The sequence below is a fragment of the Tamandua tetradactyla genome, chromosome 12 (assembly GCF_023851605.1).
Source record: "Tamandua tetradactyla isolate mTamTet1 chromosome 12, mTamTet1.pri, whole genome shotgun sequence".
NCBI classification, from domain to species: domain Eukaryota; kingdom Metazoa; phylum Chordata; class Mammalia; order Pilosa; family Myrmecophagidae; genus Tamandua; species Tamandua tetradactyla.
In genome coordinates this window covers 52,316,935-52,336,304 of record NC_135338.1, presented here as the reverse complement: position 1 = coordinate 52,336,304, position 19,370 = coordinate 52,316,935, and the positions used below count along the sequence as shown (strand labels likewise).

Sequence of the window (19,370 nt, the reverse complement as noted above, 5' to 3'; positions counted from 1 at the left end):
CAAATGTCCCACATGTTCATTCACATCATTGCATGCCTCATGACATTCTTCTTTTTGTAGCAGCACAACCTTCCTTCATAAGTATATACCATCATTTGCCTATCTACTTCTCCATCAGTGCATCCTTGAGCCACCTGCATTCATTGGGCATCATGTAGAGGGCCCAAAGTCCACAGTACATCAACGTTCTCAATTTTAGATAATTTCATTGTTCCCAAGAGACAGACAACCAATAAACACAGCCTCGCCAAATAGGAAATCTAAACCTCCTCTTAACTCTCGTCCCTCATCCCCTTATTTACCTCTGCTGTTGCTGTGGTAGTGCTGATGGTTTCCTTTTGAACATAGCTCATAGCATGCAATAGCAGTTTTCCCCCTGTACCCTGGACTTAAACACTCTTTATACAAGAATCATATCCTTGAAGCAGTTCTTGTGAGAACTAATTCATATTTCTAGTGTTAATCAGTGGGACACATAGTATTCTAGTTTGCTAGCTGCCAGAACGCAATATACCAGAAATGGAATGGCTTTTTAAAAAGAGAATTTAATAAGTTGCTAGTTTACAGTTCTAAGGCCAAGAAAAAGTCCCAGTTAAAACAAGTCTAGAAATGTCCAATCTAAGGCATCCAGGGAGAGATACCTTGGTTCAAGAAAGCTGATGAAGTTCAGGGTTTCTCTCTCAAGTGAGAAGGCACATGGTGAACATAGTCAGGTTTCTCTGTCAGCTGGAAGGGCACATGGTGAGCACTGCATCATCTGCTAGCTTTCTCTCCTGGCTTTTTAACCTCCCTAGGAGGTGTTTTCCTTCATCATTTCCAAAGGTCGCTGGCTGGTGGACTCTCTGCTTCTCATGGCTATGTCGTTCCACTCTCTCCGAATCTCCCACTTTCTCCAAAATGTTTCCTCTTTTATAGGATTCCAATAAACTAATCATGACCCACTTGAATGGGTGGAGACATGTCTCCACCTAATCCAGTTTAACAACTGCTCTTGATTGAGACACATCTCCAAGGAGATGATCTAATTACAGATTCAAACATACAGTACTGAATAGGGATTAGAAGAAACAGCTGCCTTTACAAAATGGGATTAGGATTACAACATGGCTTTTCTAGGGTACATACATCTTTTCAAACCAGTACACGTAGGTATATACAACCCCTTTCAATCTTGTTCATCTTCAATATGGTTATATTACTTACAGACCCACTAGAGAACCACCTTCACTCCTATCTATTCCCTTACACTGGCGCTCAGCCTCATTAGCTAATGATTCACCTATCTCTAGCTTCTGTGCATCTCTAATTCCCCTATATCCTTTATTATAAGCCTCTGATTATACTTTTATGCTGGCCATAAAAGTGGATTCATACAGTATCTACCCTTTTGTGTCTGGCTAACTTCACTCAGCATTATGTCCTCAAGGCTCATCCATCTTGTCATGTGCATCATTTTGTCTTACTGCTGAATAATATACCATCATATGTACATAGCACATTTTGTGGATCCACTCATCTGTTGATGGTTATTTGATTTGTTTCCATCTTTTGGTGATTGTGAATAATGTGGCTGTAACATTGGTATGCAAATGTCTGTTTGTGTTGTTGCTTTCAGCTCTTCTGGGTGTATACCAGGTAGTGTTATTGCTGGGTCATAGGGCAACTTGATATTTAGTTTCCTAAGAAACTGCCAAACAGTCTTTCATAGTGGCTGCACCATTATACATTCCCACCAGCAGTGCATAAGTGTCCTACTTTCTCCAACCCTCTCCAACATTTATAGTTCCCTGCTTGTTTAATAACAGCCATTCTTATAGGTGTGAGGTGGTACTTCATTGTAGTTTGGATCTGCATTTCCCTTATAGCCAGTGAAAATGAGCATCTCTTCATGTGCTTTTGAGCCATCTGTATTTGCTCTTCAGAAAAATATCTATTCATATCTTTAGCCTATTTTATAATTGGGTCATTTGTTCTTTTGCTGTTGAGTTTATGATTTCTTTGTATATTCAGGAAATCAAACCTTTGTCCAACATATGATTTTCAAATATTTTCTCCCATTGAGTTGGCTGCCTCTTCACCTTTTTCACAAAGTCTTTTGAAGTGCAGAAGTATTTGATTTTTGAGGAGTTCCCATGTATCTATTTTTTCCCTTTTTGCTTGTGCCTTGGGTATAAAGTTTATGAAGTTATCTCCTATTACTAGGTCTTGAAGGTGTTTCCCTACATTTTCTTCAAGAAGCTTTATGGTGCTAGTTCTTATATTTAGGTGTTTGATCCATGTTGAGTTAACTTTTGTGCAGGGTTTAAGATACAGGTCTTATTTCATTCATTTGGCTATTGATATCCAGTTCTTCCAAGCCCAATATTGAAAAGACTATTCTGTCCCAGTTCAGAGTATTTCAGGGCTTGTCAAAAATCAGTTGACCATAGACTTGGTGGTCTATTTCTGTACTCTCAATTCAATTCCATTGGTCAAGACTTCTATCTTTGTGCTTGTACTGTGCTGTTTTGACCACTATGGGTTTACAATAGTGTAAAGTTGGGTGTAAAGTTTAAAGTCAGGCAGTGTTAATTCTCCCACTTCATTCTTCTTTTTTAGGATGCTTTTAGCTATTCAGGGTCTCTTTCCCTTCCAGATGAATTTGGTGGTTAGGTTTTCTAAATCTTCAAAGTAGGTTGTTGAAATTTTGAATTTTGCTGAATCTGTAGATCAGTTGGGGAGAATTGACATCTTAACTATATTTAGCCTTCCTATCCATGAGCAGGGAATGTCTTTTCACCTGCTTAGATCTCTTTTAGCAATGTTAAGTAGTTTTCTGTGTACAAGTCCTTTACATCCCTAGTTAAGTTCATTCCTAAGTATTTGATTCTTTTAGTTGCTTTTTTGAATGGAAGTTTTTCCTTAACTGTCTCCTCAGCTAGGTCATTGTTTGTGTATAGAAATGTTACTGATTTTTGCACATTAATTTTATATTACACCTTCTTGCTGAATTTGTTTATTAGCTCAAGCAACTTTGCTGTAGATTTCTCAGGATCTTCCAAGTATAGTATCATATCATCTGCAAATAATCAGAGTTTTACTTCTTCCTTTCCAATTTGGATGCCTTTTATTTCTTTGTCCTGCCTGATTGCTCTAACTAGAATTTCTAGCACATTGTTGAATAATAGTGGTGACAGTGGGCATTCTTGTCTTGTACCTGATCTTAGGGGGAAGGCTTTCAGTCTCTCTCCATTATGTACAATGTTGGCTATCAGTTTTTCATATATTCCCTTCATCATATTGAGGTAGTTGATTCCTATCTTTTGAAGTGTTTTTATCAGAAAAGGATGCTGAATTTTGTCGAATGCTTTTTCAGCATCAATTGAGATGATCATGTGATTTTTCCCTTTTTATTTGTTAATGTACTGAATTACATGAATTGATTTTCCTGTTTTGAACCATCCATGCAGTTCTGGTATAAAACCCACTTAGTCATGGTGTATAATTCTTTTAATGTGCTGTTGGATTCTATTTGCTAATATTTTATTGAGAATTTTTGCATCTGTGTTCATTAGGGAGATTGGCCTGTAGTTTTCCTTTCTTATAGCATCTTTCCCTCATTTAGGTATTAAAATGATATTAGCTTCATAAAATGAGTTAAGTAGAGTTCCTTTTTCCTCAGTTTTTTGGAAAAGTTTGAGCAAGATTGGTGTTAGTTCTTTATGGGATGTTTTATAAAATTCCCCTGTGGAGCCATCTGGCCCTGGGCTTGTCTTTGTAGGAAGATTTTTGATGACTGATTGAATCTCTTTACTTGTGATTGGTTTGTTGAGATCTTCTATTTCTTCCTGAGTCAGTGTAGCATGTTTTGTGTATCTCCAAGAATTTGTCCATTTCCTCTAAGTTATCTAGTTTGTTGACATATAACTGTTCATAGTATCCTCTTATGATTGCTTTTATTTCTTCAGGGTCTGTGTGGTAATGCACCCCTTCTCATTTCTGATTTTGTTTATTTGCATCCTCTCTCTTTTTTCCTCTGTCAGTCTTGCTAGTGGCCCATTGTTCTATTGCTAGCTGCCAGAATGCAATATACCAGAAACAGAATGGCTTTTAAGAAGGGGAATTTAATAAGTTGCTAGTTTACAGTTCTAAGGCCAAGAAAGTGTCCCAATTAAAACAAGTCTATAGAAATGTCCAATCAAAGGCATCCAGGGAAAGGTACCTTGGTTCAAGAAGGCCAATGAAGTTCAGGGTTTCTCTCTTAAGTGAGAAGGCACATGGCAAACACAGCCAGGGTTTCTCTCACAAGTGGAAAGGCACATAACGAACATAGTCAGGACTTCTCTCTCAGCTGGAAGGGCACATGGGGAACACAGCATCATCTGCTAGCTTTCTCTCCTGGCTTCCTGTTTCATGAAGCTCCCAGGAGGCGTTTTCCTTCATTTCCAAAGGTCACTGGCTGGTAAACTCTGCTTCGTGGTGCTGCAGCGTTCTCTGCTCTCTCTGAATCTCCAGCTTTCTCCAAAATGTTTCCTCTTTTATAGTATTCCAGTAAACTAATCAAGACCCACCTAAATAAGTGGAGACACGTCTAATCCAGTTTAACAACCACTCTTGATTACTCAAGATCACATCACGATCACATCAAGATGTGACTCCTTAAGTCACACCTCCAGGGACATGATCTAATTACAGTTTCAAACATACAGTACTGAATATAGGGATTAGAAGAAATGGTTACCTTTACAAAATGGGACTAAAACCAAGGCATGGCTTTTTATAGGGTCCATACATCTTTTCAAACCAACATATCCATCAATTTTATTGATTTTCTCAAAGAACCAACTTTTGGTTTTATGGATTCTCTCTATTGCTCTTTTGTTCTCCCATTCATTTATCTCTGCTTTAACCTTTGCTATTTCTCTTCTCCTATGTGCTTTGGGGTTAGTTTGTTTGCTGTTAAGTCCTCGATTTTTGCTCTTTCTTGTTGTTTAATATAGGCAGTTAGGGCAATAAATTTCCCTCTCAGCACAGCTTTTGCTGTTCCCATAAGCTGTGATAAGTTGTATTCTCATTTTCATTCATTTCCAGATTGCTACTGATTTCTCTAGCAATTTCTTCTTAGACCCACTGTTGTTTAAAAATGTGTTACTTAATATCCGTATATTTGTGAATGTTCTTTTTCTTTGGTGGTTATTGAGATCCAGTTTCATCCCATTGTGATCAGAAGAAGTGCTTTGAATAATTTCCATATATTTAAATTTATAAAGACCTGTTTTGTACCCCAGCATATGATCTATCCTGGAGAATGTTCTATGAGCACTAGAGAAGATGTATAACCTTGTGCTTTGGGGTGCAATGACCTATATATGTCTGTTAGGTTTAATTCACTTCCAAGTTATTTAACTTCTCTATTTCCTTGTTGATCTTCTACCTGGTTGTTCTATCTATAGAGGAGAGTGGTATATTGAAGTCTCCTAGTATTATTGTTGAAACATCTATCACTACCTTCAGTTTTGCCAATGTCTGTCTCACATACCTTGGAGCTCCTTGATTGGGAGTATAAACATTTATGATTGTTATATCTTCTTGATGAATTGACCCTTTAACTAGTATATAATTAGTATATAGTCCTTCTTTGTCTCTTCTGATGTCTTGACATTTAAAGTTCATTTTGTCCAATATTAGTATAGCTACCCCTGCTTTGTTTTGGTTACAGCTTGTGTGGAAAATCTTTTTCAATTCTTTCTATGTATCCTTGCATCTAAGATGAGTCTCTTGTAAGCAGCATATGGCTGGATTATGTTTCTTAATCCATTCTGCCAGTCTGTATCTTTTAGTTGGTAAATTTAGTCTGTTAACATTCAAAGTTATTACTGAAAAAGCATTTCTTGAGTCCACACAACTCTTTTTTAAAATTTAAATTATCTTTTTTAAAATAACTTATTACTTTAAATTTTTTCTTTTTGACAAAAAGCAAATACGAAACTTAAAGAATTATTTACTAAGTGGATCATTAATTTCCTTTTATAAAGTGTTTAAGCTTAATGTCATTAGCTTTATGGCAGCTATTTAGGTACTACATGTGTTTTTCACTTATTTACAATTTCAAACTTAAATTACAATGGATTGAGGTTGCTGCAATTCCAGAAAATGAGAGGAAAGGTGTTGTATGAAGAGAAGTTTACTTCAATACCTGGAGCTAAAAACGAAATATTTGCTTTGAATTCCTTTCTTGAAAACTGATTTAAATTTAAAATTTTAAATAATAATGAATTATACATTTTCTCTGTTTAATCAATTGCAGATCAACTACAGACCTCCATCTAATATGGGAATTGCTATTCCACTCACAGACAATTTTTATCATGCTGATCCTAGCAAACCTGTACCAAGAAATCTATTTCACAAGTCAAAGGTAAATAATTTTGAATGCAAACAATTAATTCAGTGAAATTACATATGGGCCAAACTCTGGGGATTAAATGAGAAGTGTTCAGGAACATATGGTATCTGCCCTGCTCCACTGGCTCTATTGATGGTTACTACTTTCCTGCTCTTCCTTCTCCTCCTATTCCAGCTGTCTCTCCTCCCGCTACTCCTACATTTGGAGCCATGAAGTCTAAATGGACTATTTCCCCTTGATTTCTCTCTGCTCTCATTTGGAACTCAAAGGAGATAGATAGGTTAGGAGTGTCTTTTGTTAACTGAAAGGAGCCCCCAGGCCCATCTCACATCTCCATCAGTGGAAGGAAAGGTGTACAAAAGGGAAGAAGAATGTATGCTACAACATAGGCGCATTTCAACTTTGGCTAAGGTTCTGTTTAGAAAGCAACCTGACCCCAGCAGCAACCAGACAATCTGAACTGGAGTGAGCATGGTGAAAAATAAAAGCAGAGAGGAACCATTAGGTTCAGAGGAAAAAAACATTATGGAAAATCTTCAAAAGGAAACCTCATGTTGCCTGTGGAATCTCCCTCCAGGAAAATGCTCTCCCATACCTGTATTCATATATAGCCCTATACTTTCACTCACAAGCACATAGAGCCATAAAGATATAAAATTGTCATTTCTTTTGTTCAAAACTCTCCTATCCCTTACCATCTCATTCAGATTAAAAAACAATTCTTACAATGGGTAATAAGATCTGCTATGATTGGCCTTGTTATGTCCATTACATCAGATCTGATTTTCTGCAATTCAGTCTGCTTTAGTCACACACTCACCTCATGCTGTTCCTTAAATATGCCAGACATATTCCTACCTCAGATCCTTTCCAGTTGCTACACCTTCTGTCTGGTATGCTCTTCTGCCAGGTATCCCAGAGCTCACTCTTACCTTCTTCAGGTTTTTGCTTAAATATCACTATCACAATAAGGCCTCCCTGACCAGTCTATTTAGAATTGTAACCCCCATTTTCACTTTCCTCCATTTACTATTCCTCTTCCTTGCTTTATTTTTTTCCATAATACTTATTATGATTTTATATATTTTACTGATTTATTTCATTTATTGTCTTTCTTCCCCATAACAAGATAAGCTAAGTAAGGTAGATTTTTTTTTTATCCTTGTTCTCTACTGTATCCCCAGTACCTAGAAAAATGCCAGACATAGGGAGTGCTTAAAAATTATTTAATATAATGATACACATTTGTACATATATTATTACACCCATGCACATATATACATACATAATTTGGGAAGGTTGATGAACTTCTCATTGAGGTTTGGATGCCAGGGTAATCATATCTGCTCTAGAGAATGAACAGCTGTGCTACTCAGTTATTCTCCAAGTTTAGTTTCTCCCAAGGGCAAGCCCTGTTGTGTCACTAGAACCAAGCCTCTACCACTGAACTATGACTTAACTATATTTACATGGAAATCTGTAGTTTCTTTTCAGGATTTTATTGAAATTTGAACAGGAAATATATATATTGCATATATATATGCAATTTTTATGCCCTCAACAAATTTCAGCATCTCCAGTATTCTCACTGTCTGAGATACAGCAGTGAACAAGATGAACATGGTATCTTCATGGGGGACTGGGGAGAATAGGCATGAAACAAAAGTTATACAATTAAGTAGTGTCATACAGTGCAGTGTTTCTCAACAGTATGGCTCTGTATAATATGAACCAAAATTATCTGGGAATTCATTATATATATGAGGACTTATTATATGATAAATATACCATCTCAGAGTAGGAAAGGAATGTAAATGATTCCTTAAATGGTGTCAGGTCAATGAGCTACTCATTTGAAAGAATATAAAATTAGATACACATCTCATACCATGAATAAAGATAATGTCCAAATGAATTCACCCTAAATCCCCTCTGAAAATAAGAAATCATAAGAAAAAAGTATAAGAAACAGTATAGTGAAATATATTTGAGACCTTAGGGTAAGGAAGGTCTCCTCAAGAAAGGTACCAAAGCAAAATATATAAAGGAACACCCAGTTAATATGATTAAATAAAAATGTAAACATTCTGTGTGATAGAAGACAACAAAACTAAAAGACAAGCAAAGACTGAAAAAAATATTTCATATTACATAATAGACAAAGGATAAACATTCAAAACATATAAGGAAATCCTACAAATCAGTGAGAGAAAGACAATGTGCAAGGAAAATGGGCAAAAAATATGAACAGATACTTAAAAGAACAGAAAACAAATGAACTATACACATAGAGAGAGGTGATGCTCAATCTCAATAATAGTCAGGAAAATGCAAATTAAAGCAAGACGTCATTTCTCAAATTATATAAAAACATCAGGTTTGATCACTTTAAATATTGACGAGGATGCAAAGTAAAGAAGTATTATCCTGAATTGCTATTGATAGGAAAAATTGGTTCAACTACCTTGGAGGGGCAATATGGCATAATCAGTTAAAATTAGAAACACTAATACCCTATGACTTAATCTACCCAACTTCTTAGAATATTACCTAAAGAAACACATGTATGTTGTACACTAAATAAGGTAATATAGCCATACAAAGGAATACTGTGCTGCAGTTAAAAATTAGGTAGATTGATTATGTACTTAGATATTACTCAATCTTTTTCATTTCTGTTATATTTTGAATATTAGAATATTACTGTTAACTATAGTCCAATTGTTGTATTGGTGTATTTTCCCCTTAATAGCATCCTATTATTTACAACTCATAATAGTGATGTACATTTATTGTATGTAGTTCATGAAAGAACATTCTTATATTTGTACTATTAACCACAGTCATTCGCCACAACAGGGTTCACTATTTTATATAGTCCCATGTTTATGCTTTAGCTTTCCTTTTAGTGACATATATGACACTAAATTTCTTTCAACCACATTTACAGATACAATTCAGTGCTATTAATTACTCTCACAATATTGTGCTATCATCACCTCTATACATTTCCAAGCATTTACAATCAACCTAATTAGAAATTCTGCACAAATTAAGCATCGGTTCTCCATTCTCTACCCTCAGTCTATTTCCTGGAAACCTACATTCTAGATTCTAACTCTATGAGTTTGCTTACAATAATTAGTTCATATTAGAGAGATCACAGTCTTATTTCACTCAACATAATATTCTCAAAGTTGCTCCATGTTGTTGCAATCCTTCCTACAGCTGAATAATGTTCCATCGTCTGTATATACCACATTTTGTTTATCTATTCATTGGTTGATGGACACCTGGGTTGCTTCCATTTTGGGCAATTGTGAATAATGCTGCTATGAACATTGATGTACAAATGTCTGTTGTGTGTCCCTGCTTTCAGTTCTGGGTATGTAACTAGTAGTGGGATTGCTGTATCATATGGCAATTCTACACTTAGCTAGCTGCCAGAATACAACATACCAGAAATGGAATGACTTTTTAAAAGAAGAATTTAGTAAGTTGCTAGTTTACAGTTCTAAGATCGAGAAAATGTCCCAATTAAACAAGTCTATAGAAATGTCCAATCAAAGGCATCCAGGGAAACATACCTTGGTTCAAGAAGGCTGATGAAGTTCAGGGTTTCTCTTTCAAGTGGAAGGGCACATGGCGAACACAGTCAGAGTTTCTCTCTCACCTGGAAAGTCACATGGTGAACACGGTCAGGGTTCCTCTCTCATCTGGAAGGGCACATGGTGAACACAGCATCATCTGCTAGCTTCTTCTGCTGGCTTCCTGCTTCATTAAGCTCCCCGGGAGGACTTTTCCTTCTTCATCTCCAAAGGTCACTGGCTGGTGGACTCTGCTTCTTGTGGTTGTGTTGTTCTCTGCTCTCTCAGAATCTCTTTCACTCTCCAAAATGTTTCCTCTTTTATAGGACTTCAGAAACTAATCAAGACCTACCCAAATGGGTGGGGACATGGCTCTACCTAATCCAGTTTAACAACCACTCTTGATTAAATCACATCTCCAGGGAGATGATCTAATTACAGTTTCAAAGATAAAATAGTGAATAGGGATTAGAAGAAACAGCTGCCTTTTACAAAATGGGATTAGGATTATAATATGGCTTTCCTAGGGTACATACATCATTTCAAACCAGCACAATGAGGTTCCATATATCTATTTCTTTCTTTCATTGCTTGTACTTTCAGTGTAGTAATAAGAAACCATTGCCTGTACAAGATTGATGATGCTACCCTACATTTTCTTCTAGGAGTTCTATGTTCCTGGCTCTTATGTTTAGGCTTTTGATTTATATTGAGTCAATTCTTTAAACTTTTTTTGTTGTGTAACATAACATAAGCTTCCAGCTTCTGATGCCAGTGATTTCCTCTCGAAGCATCTGTGGGCATTCACTTAGTTGCTCCAGAACAAAACTTTGGGCTTCATCTCTTAGCTTAATATCTGTTGGGGCCAGAGATTTCTTCTCTTTAGGTTCTGGCTATTTCTGTGAGACTTGCTTAGCACCCAGGCTCTTTCTGTCTCAATCTCCAAACATCTACATCATCTCTGAGCTTTCTCCAAAATGTTTCCTTTGGGCCACAGTGGCTCAGCAGGCAGAATTCTTACCTGCCATGCCAGAGACCTGGGTTCGATTCCCGGTGCCTGCCATGTGAAAAAAAAAAAGTGTTTCCTTTTTTAAAGGACTCTAGTAAACTAATCAAGACCCACCTTGAATGGGCAGAGTCACATTTCCATCTAATCAAAGGTCACACCTACAATAGGGCATGTCACATCTCCATGGAGGCAATCTAATCAAAAGTTTCTGCCTTGGGGGTGCGAGGGTAGTTGAGTGGTAGAATTCTTGCCTGCTATGCAGGAGACCTGGATTTGATTCCTGACCCATGCACTTCCCAAAACAAACAAAACAAACAAACAAAAATTTCAACAAATGGTGCTGAAATATTTGAATACTCACATGGAAAAAGAATGAAATGTGACCTTGCCATATAACAATAAAAAAAAAGTTTTCACCCTACAGGATTGAAACAGGATTAAAGGAAATGGCTGTCCCCACAAAATTGGATCAGGATTAAAACACATCTTTTTTGGGGGTACATAATTTCAAACTGGCACAGGGTATATGTCTTAGTTTCTTAGGACTGCTGTAACAAAGTATCACAAGCTTGGTGGCTTAATACAACAAAATTTATTCTATCACAGTTCTGAAGGCTAGAAGTCCAACATAAACATATTGGCGGGGCCATGCGTCCTCTGTAATCTGTAGGGAAGCATCTGTCCCATGCCTCTCTTCTGGCCACAAGGCAGTGGTTATTTGACAATCCATGACTTTCCAATCCCTGCCTCAGTGGTTATATTGTGTTCTCCCTTCTGTCTGTCTGTGTCTAAATTCCTCTTCTTTTAAGGCTACCAGTTATATTGGATTAAGGCCTACTCTAATCTGGTTAGGCCCCATCATAACTAATAATGTCTTCAAAGATCTTATTTCCAAATAGGAAGCAACAGAACCGGGAACAAGGACCAGCAGACGTTAGTCATGTCCCTTCACAGATTGGCCTTCCTTGAGCCAAGGTATCTTTCTCCGGATGCCTTAGGACATATTTATGGCCTTAGAATTGTAATATGGTAAATCATGAAATTGTAGAATTCCTCCTAAGAATGTGAAGAATTGTGAACACACAAAACTATATTAAAGTAATTTACTTCATAAAGAGATTAACAAAAAATTCATTTCAATAGAAGCCATAAAATTATTTAATACAACTCCACACCCATTCCTGATTAAGCTTCTGCAAACCAGAAATAGAAGAGCTATTCCTCAGTCTAATAAATAAAATCTTCATGGAATCTATAGTAAGAATCATACATAAAATTAAATATTGGAAAAATTCCCACTTATCTTTATTTTATTTTGTTGTATAGGGTCTAGCTAAGGCAATGTGACAAGAAAGTATAAATAAACTCCCAGGTTTATGACTTTTTCCCAATGTAGCACCACAATAGAGAATATTGAAGGAGGAACAGATTTGGTAGGGAAGATGGGGGGGCATTTTCTAACTCACTGAGTTTAAGTTGCCTGTGAAACATTCTAGAGTAGGTACTGAGTAGGCAGTTGAATATTTGGTTGTGGAATTCAGAAGACAGGTCCAAGTTAGTGAGATAATTTCAAAAGAAATTAACTCTGAGAAAGTACAAAATTAACTAAGAGAAAGTGTGGTTGGGAAAAGAGTCTAGAAATGATCCCTGAGGTAATGCTACAGTTAAAATTCAAATAATGGAGGTGTTTATAAAGGAAACATAAAAGCATGGTATTGTGGAAACTTCAAGTTTTGAATGATATTCAGTTCCAAGGTATAAACGTGGGAATATATGACTGAAGTGAAATAGAAAAGAATATCATCAGGAGATCTCAGTATTGAGGGAGTTATAGAAGTAAAACTTGACTCCAGAATTATTGCAGGAATTGGGGTGAAAAGAAATCATGTGAACCAGATGTACGTCTTCACTTGCTGAGTCTCCTGAAGATCAAAAGATGAGAACACTGAGTACTGGTGAAGAGTGGTATAGCCATATGGCATGATGTTCCAGGGAGCTGGGTTTTTCACATCACAGTAAGAAGTATTGATTTGGAAGTGCATTAGGAGCAAGAATTTGACAATTCCACATCTACATGGATATAAAGTAAATGTCAGCCTCTAGTTAAGAATTGTCAAGTTAATTCTTATAAATTAAAAAGGTATTACAATCAAGTGATTCTTCAAAAACATGGAGTTAACAATATAACCCAGCAATTCCATGCCTAGGAATAGTCCCAAAAGAAGTGAAAACATGTCCACACACACACAAAAAACTATATACAAATGTTCATAGCAGCACTACTCATAAAAATGAGAAAGTGGAAGCAAAACCCTGATTTGCTTAATCAGGTCTCTTTCAACTGATTAACAGAGAAAGAAGCTGTTATAGTCATAAAATGAAATATTATTGAGCAAAAAAAAAGGAATGAAATACTGATACTATCACTGAAAAGAGTAGGGTAGGGAACTCCAGGCTCTGTCTCTCCACAAAAGCAACTAAAGATCTGGAAAAACTGTCAGAGTCAACTTTTATAAAACTCTCCAATAGTATAAAAAACTGTAAAATGAAAGAGAAACAAAAACAGGGGAATGGTTGATAAATAAAGAGGCACTGTACCATTTTCAATTGCTTACTTAACATCCTCCAACCTCTAGATTGGCACCAGCTGTGAAGACAGTGTCTCACACTCCTGATGCAGATTGTTAGTGCCAGAAGGAGTAATACAGACCTTTTCTCAAAGAATTGTGATTGTTCATTTCAACCTGTCTGGTGATATCCTGAAGGACCAGAACAGGGTTTTACATTTGTTTCACATGCTTCAGAGATAGAGGTACAGGGGTCTTTCCAGCCAGCATTTGTCAATTGCATTTAAAAGACAAAGTGTTGACTGTAGCAGATAGAGGCAAAGATAACATTTGGGATAGCAAAGACAGTCTGAAAAGCCTGGGAAGAGATTCAGAAGCAGATATTTGAGTACTGTTAAAATTTCCTGTATAGTCCAGGCAATCAAAAAGGCCACTACATGCCCAGAGCTGGAACTATGCTCATAAAAGACCTGGGAAGACCCTAAACTTTCATCTCTGGCTTATGTTCAGGTTATGTGCAAGTAGGAAGTGAAGGTTAATGTAAAGTTGTAAAAGGCTTGATTAGCATTGAGGGAGCACACAACACCAACACAGAGCCAATGTGCAAAGACTGGGAGAGTATTTTTTTCTTTCTTTCCAGGCATTTAAGGAAACTGTCAAAAAAAAAAAACTAACAAGTAAGCTAACAGAACACAGATGTATTAGTTAGGGTTCTCTAGAGAAACAGAATCAACAGGGAACACTTGCAAATATAAAATTTATGAAAGTGTCTCACGTGACCGTAGGAACGCAGAGTCCAAAATCCACAGGGCAGGCTGCGAAGCCGATGACTCCAATGGATGGCCTGGATGAACTCCACAGGAGAGGCTCACCAGCCAAAGCAGGAATGCAACCTGTCTCCTCTGAGTCCTCCTTAAAAGGCTTCCCATGATTGGATTTAGCATCACTAATTGCAGAAGACACTCCCCTTTGGCTGATTACAAATGGAATCAGCTGTGGATGTAGCTGACGTGATCATGACCTAATCCTATGAAATGTCCTCATTGCAACAGACAGGCCAGCGCTTGCCCAATCAGATGAACAGGTACCACAACTTGGCCAAGTTGACACCTGTCCCTAACCATGACAACAGACTTCATCAATATAGATAGAAATCAATGTAGTAAATATAGTATTAATAATAGAAACACAAATTTATAGAAACCACCCATGAGGAAGCACAGACAAAGACTTTACTAGACAAAAATTTTAAATAATGGTCTTAGTATGCTCTAAGAGCTAAAGGACTCACATTTTTAAGTGCAATTTTAAAACTTACTATAGATTTTTAAACTTACTACAAAGCAAAAATGGTCAAAAAGAGTGTGGTATTGGCACAAGAACAAATTTATAATCTAATGGAATTGAATTGAGAGTTCAGAAATAGACCTTCACATTTATGGCCAATTGATTTTTTACAAGGATGTCAAGTACACACAATTGGAACAAATAGTCTCTTCAACAAATGCCTGGGAAAACTGACATCTATAAGCAAAAGAATGAAAGTGGATCCTTACCTCACACCATATACAAAAATTAACTAAAATGGATATAAGACCTAAATATAAAAACCCAGGCTATAAAACACCTATAAAAAATGAAAGGAGGCATCCTCAGTACCTTGTATCAGGCAATGGTTCCTTAGACAAGTAAAGAAAGAAAAAATAGATAAATAAGACCCCATCAAAAGTAAAAACTTGTGTGCACCAAAGGACTTTGCCATGAAAATAAAACAACCTATACAGTGGGAGAAAATATTTGGAAATCACATATCCAATAAGGGTTTAGTATCCAGAATATATAAAGATATCCCACAACTCAATAGCAGAAGGCCAACCCAAATTAAAAAATAGTCAGAAGACTTGGATAGACATTTCTCAAAAATATATACACAAATATTGAAAAAGCACATGAAAATATGTTTAACATCATTAGCCATCAGGGAAATGCAAATCAAAACCTCAATTAGGTACTATTTCACACTCATCATATGGCTACTATTTTAAAAATGGAAAATTACAAGTGTTGCACAGGAACTTGAGAAATAGGAACATTCATTCATTACCGATGGGGATGTAAAATGATGCAGCTGCTGTGGAACAGTTTGGGAATACACAAAAAAGAAATTGAATGTAGGGACTCAGATCTTTGTACACTAATGCTTGTGGTGTCATTATTCATAATTGCCAAAAGTTGGAAGCAATCCAATTGTCCATCAATAGATGAATAAACAAAATGTGGTATATACACACAATGGAATATTTTTCAGCCATTCAAAGGAATGAAGTTCTGATACATGTGACAATGTGAATGAACCTTGAGTGAAATAAGCCAGATGCAAAAGGACAAATAACAGATGATCTCATAATATGAAATAATTAGAATAAGCAAACCCATATAGTAGAGTCTGGAATACAAGTTACTAGAGAATGGTGTGAAGCTAGGTAATAGATTATTAATGGTTAAATTGTACAGATTTTCTGTTTGGGATGATGGAAAAGTTCTTGTAATGGATCGTCATGATTGTAGCCCAACATTGTGAACATAGTTAATAGCACTGAATTATATATATGAATGTTAAAAGAGGATATTTTAGTTATTTATATATATGTTTCTGTTTTTTTAAAAAAATCCATGGGACTATACAATGCAGTGAAACCTAAGGTGAATCATGGACTATAAACAATAGAACAATTATAAAGATGTCCTCTCATAATTTTAACAAATATACCACACTAATGCAAAGTATTAATAATAGGGTGGTTTATGGGAACCCTGTATTTGATGCATGATTTTTCTGTAGGCCCACCTCTTCTTTATTAATAAAAAAAGAACGCTATAAAGAAAGTGAAAATACAACATACAGACTAGGGAAAATATTTGCAAATCATAGATCTGATAGGGATCTAGTATCAAGAATATATAAACAGACTTTTTATTTTTTAATTCCCAATTTACAAATGAGAAAAAGGCCTAGAGAAGGACCTCCATCCGAATTTGAGAAAAGCATGCTAGCTGACCTGCTTCCTGACTTCAAAAAGAATACCTCACTCGGACTTCCTGGAAGATGGCGGCTTAGTAAGACGCGCGGATCTTAGTTTCTTCTCCAGGACAGCTACTAGGGGAGTAGAAATGATACAGAAAGCGCCCAAAGCCACAACAGAGATAAAAAAGACAGCGTACCCCATCCTGGAACGGCTGGCTGGCTGAGAGAAGCAGCTCGGGTGAGATCACCAAGGCACGCGGGCCTCACCGGGCAGGGCGGCAAGCAGCCGGAGTCACTCCCTTCCCCCTTCCCGGGCCGGCTGGGAGAATTGGAGAGGCGATCCCCTGAAACTGCGGCGGCTGGCGCCCACACCACGCGCGGCCCCCCGGACCAACTGAGAGAATTGGATCGGAAATCCCCAGGCCACGGAGAATGGTGACGGGTGGGGGAGGCCCCTTCCAAACCCGTGACTCCCGGGGAACGTGCACTCACCCGGGCGGGCCACTGCTGCTGGCGCCCTCCCACCACACTTGTCACCCAGGGCCGACTAGGAAATTCGGACGGGCTCTTTCCCGGGTTGTGGCGGCCAGCAACCCTCCCTGTGTTCGGACCCCGGGCCGGCTCAAGCCGCTTCGGCTAGCGAACCTCCCGGACGGCGAGAGTTTTCCAAAGTTTAAGGTCCCACAGCACCTTTTACTGGTGGGACCCACAGGCAAACGTGTGTCACGAGCGCCACCTACTGGGCAGGATAAGAAAAACAGAACCCAGAGATTTCACAGAAAAATCTTCCAAACTTTTGGATCCAATACCCAGGGAAATCTGTCTAAATGCGCAGACGCCAACAGAAGATAACGGATCACGCTCAAATAATTGAAAATATGGCCCAGTCAAAGGAACAAACCAATAGTTCAAATGAGATAGAGGAGCTGAGACAACTAATGCTGAATATACGAACAGAAATGGAAAACCTCTTCAAAAACGAAATCAATAAATTGAGGGAGGACATGAAGAAGACATGGGCTGAACATAAAGAAGAAATAGAAAAACTGAAAAAACAAATGACAGAACTTATGGAAGTGAAGGACAAAGTAGAAAAGATAGAAAAAACAATGGATACCTACAATGATAGATTCAAAGAGACAGAAGATAGAATTAGTGATTTGGAGGATGGAACATCTGAATTCCAAAAACAAACAGAAACTATCGGGAAAAGAATGGAAAAATTTGAACAGGGTATCAGGGAACTCAAGGACAATATGAAGTGCAAAAATATACGTGTTGTGGGTGTCCCAGAAGGAGAAGAGAAGGGAAAAGGAGGAGAAAAACTAATGGAAGAAATTTTCACTGAAAATTTCCCAACTCTTATGAAAGACCTAAAATTACAGATCCAAGAAGTGCAGCGCACCCCAAGGAGATTAAACCCAAATAGGCGTTCTCCAAGACACTTACTAGTTAGAATGTCAGAGGTCAAAGAGAAAGAGAGGATCTTGAAAGCAGCAAGAGAGAAAAACAATCCATCACATACAAGGGAAACCCAATAAGACTATGTGTAGATTTCTCAGCAGAAACCATGGAGGCTAGAAGACAGTGGGATGATATATTTAAATTACTAAAAGAGAAAAACTGCCAACCAAGACTCCTATATCCAGCAAAATTGTCCTTCAAAAATGAGGGAGAAATTAAAACATTCTCAGACAAAAAGTCACTGAGAGAATTTGTGACCAAGAGACCAGCTCTGCAAGAAATACTAAAGGGAGCACTAGAGTCAGAACCGAAAAGACAGAAGAGAGAGGAATGAAGAAGAGTGTAGAAAGAAGGAAAGTCAGATATGATATATATAATACAAAAGGCAAAATGGCAGAGGAAAATATTATCCAAACAGTAATAACACTAAATGTTAATGGACTGAATTCCCCAATCAAAGACATAGATTGGCAGAATGGATTAAAAAACAAGATCCTTCTATATGCTGTCTACAGGAAACACATCTTAGACCCAAAGATAAACATAGGTTGAAAGTGAAAGGTTGGGAAAAGATATTTCATGCAAATAACAACCAGAAAAGAGCAGGAGTGGCTATACTAATATCCAACAAATTAGACTTCAAATGTAAAACAGTTAAAAGAGACAAAGAAGGACACTATATACTAATAAAAGGAACAATTAAACAAGAAGACATAACAATCATAAATATTTATGCACCGAACCAGAATGCCCCAAAATACATGAGGAATACACTGCAAACACTGAAAAGGGAAATAGACACAAATACCATAATAGTTGGAGACTTCAATTCCCCACTCTCATCAATGGACAGAACATCTAGACAGAGGATCAATAAAGAAATAGAGAATCTGAATATTACTATAAAGGAGCTAGACTTAACAGACATTTATAGGACATTACATCCCACAACAGCAGGATACACCATTTTCTCAAGTGCTCATGGATCATTCTCAAGGATAGACCATATGCTGGGTCACAAAGAAAGTCTAACAAATTCAAAAAGATTGAAATCATACACAACACTTTCTCGGATCATAAAGGAATGAAGTTGGAAATCAATAATAGGTGGAATGCCAGAAAATTCACAAATACCTGGAGGCTCAACAACACACTCTTAAGCAACCAGTGGGTCAAAGAAGAAATTGCAAGAGAAATTAGTAAATACCTCGAGGCAAATGAAAATGAAAACACAACATATCAAAACTTATGGGACGCAGCAAAGGCAGTGCTAAGAGGGAAATTTATTGCCCTAAATGCCTATATCAGAAAAGAAGAAAAGGCAAAAATGCAG

At 37.2% G+C, this 19,370-nt stretch overlaps 1 protein-coding gene across 12 annotated transcripts in view; it reads left to right on the top strand.

Moving 5' to 3' along the window:
- Nucleotides 1-19,370, top strand: part of CATSPERB (catsper channel auxiliary subunit beta) — a 236,133-nt gene that overhangs the window by 164,347 nt on the left and 52,416 nt on the right. For all 12 annotated transcript variants that reach the window (XM_077123362.1, XM_077123360.1, XM_077123361.1 and 9 more), the window contains one exon: nucleotides 6,287-6,397. In XM_077123362.1, the coding sequence (XP_076979477.1) occupies nucleotides 6,287-6,397 (111 nt within the window). The remainder of the gene's footprint in view (nucleotides 1-6,286; nucleotides 6,398-19,370) is intronic.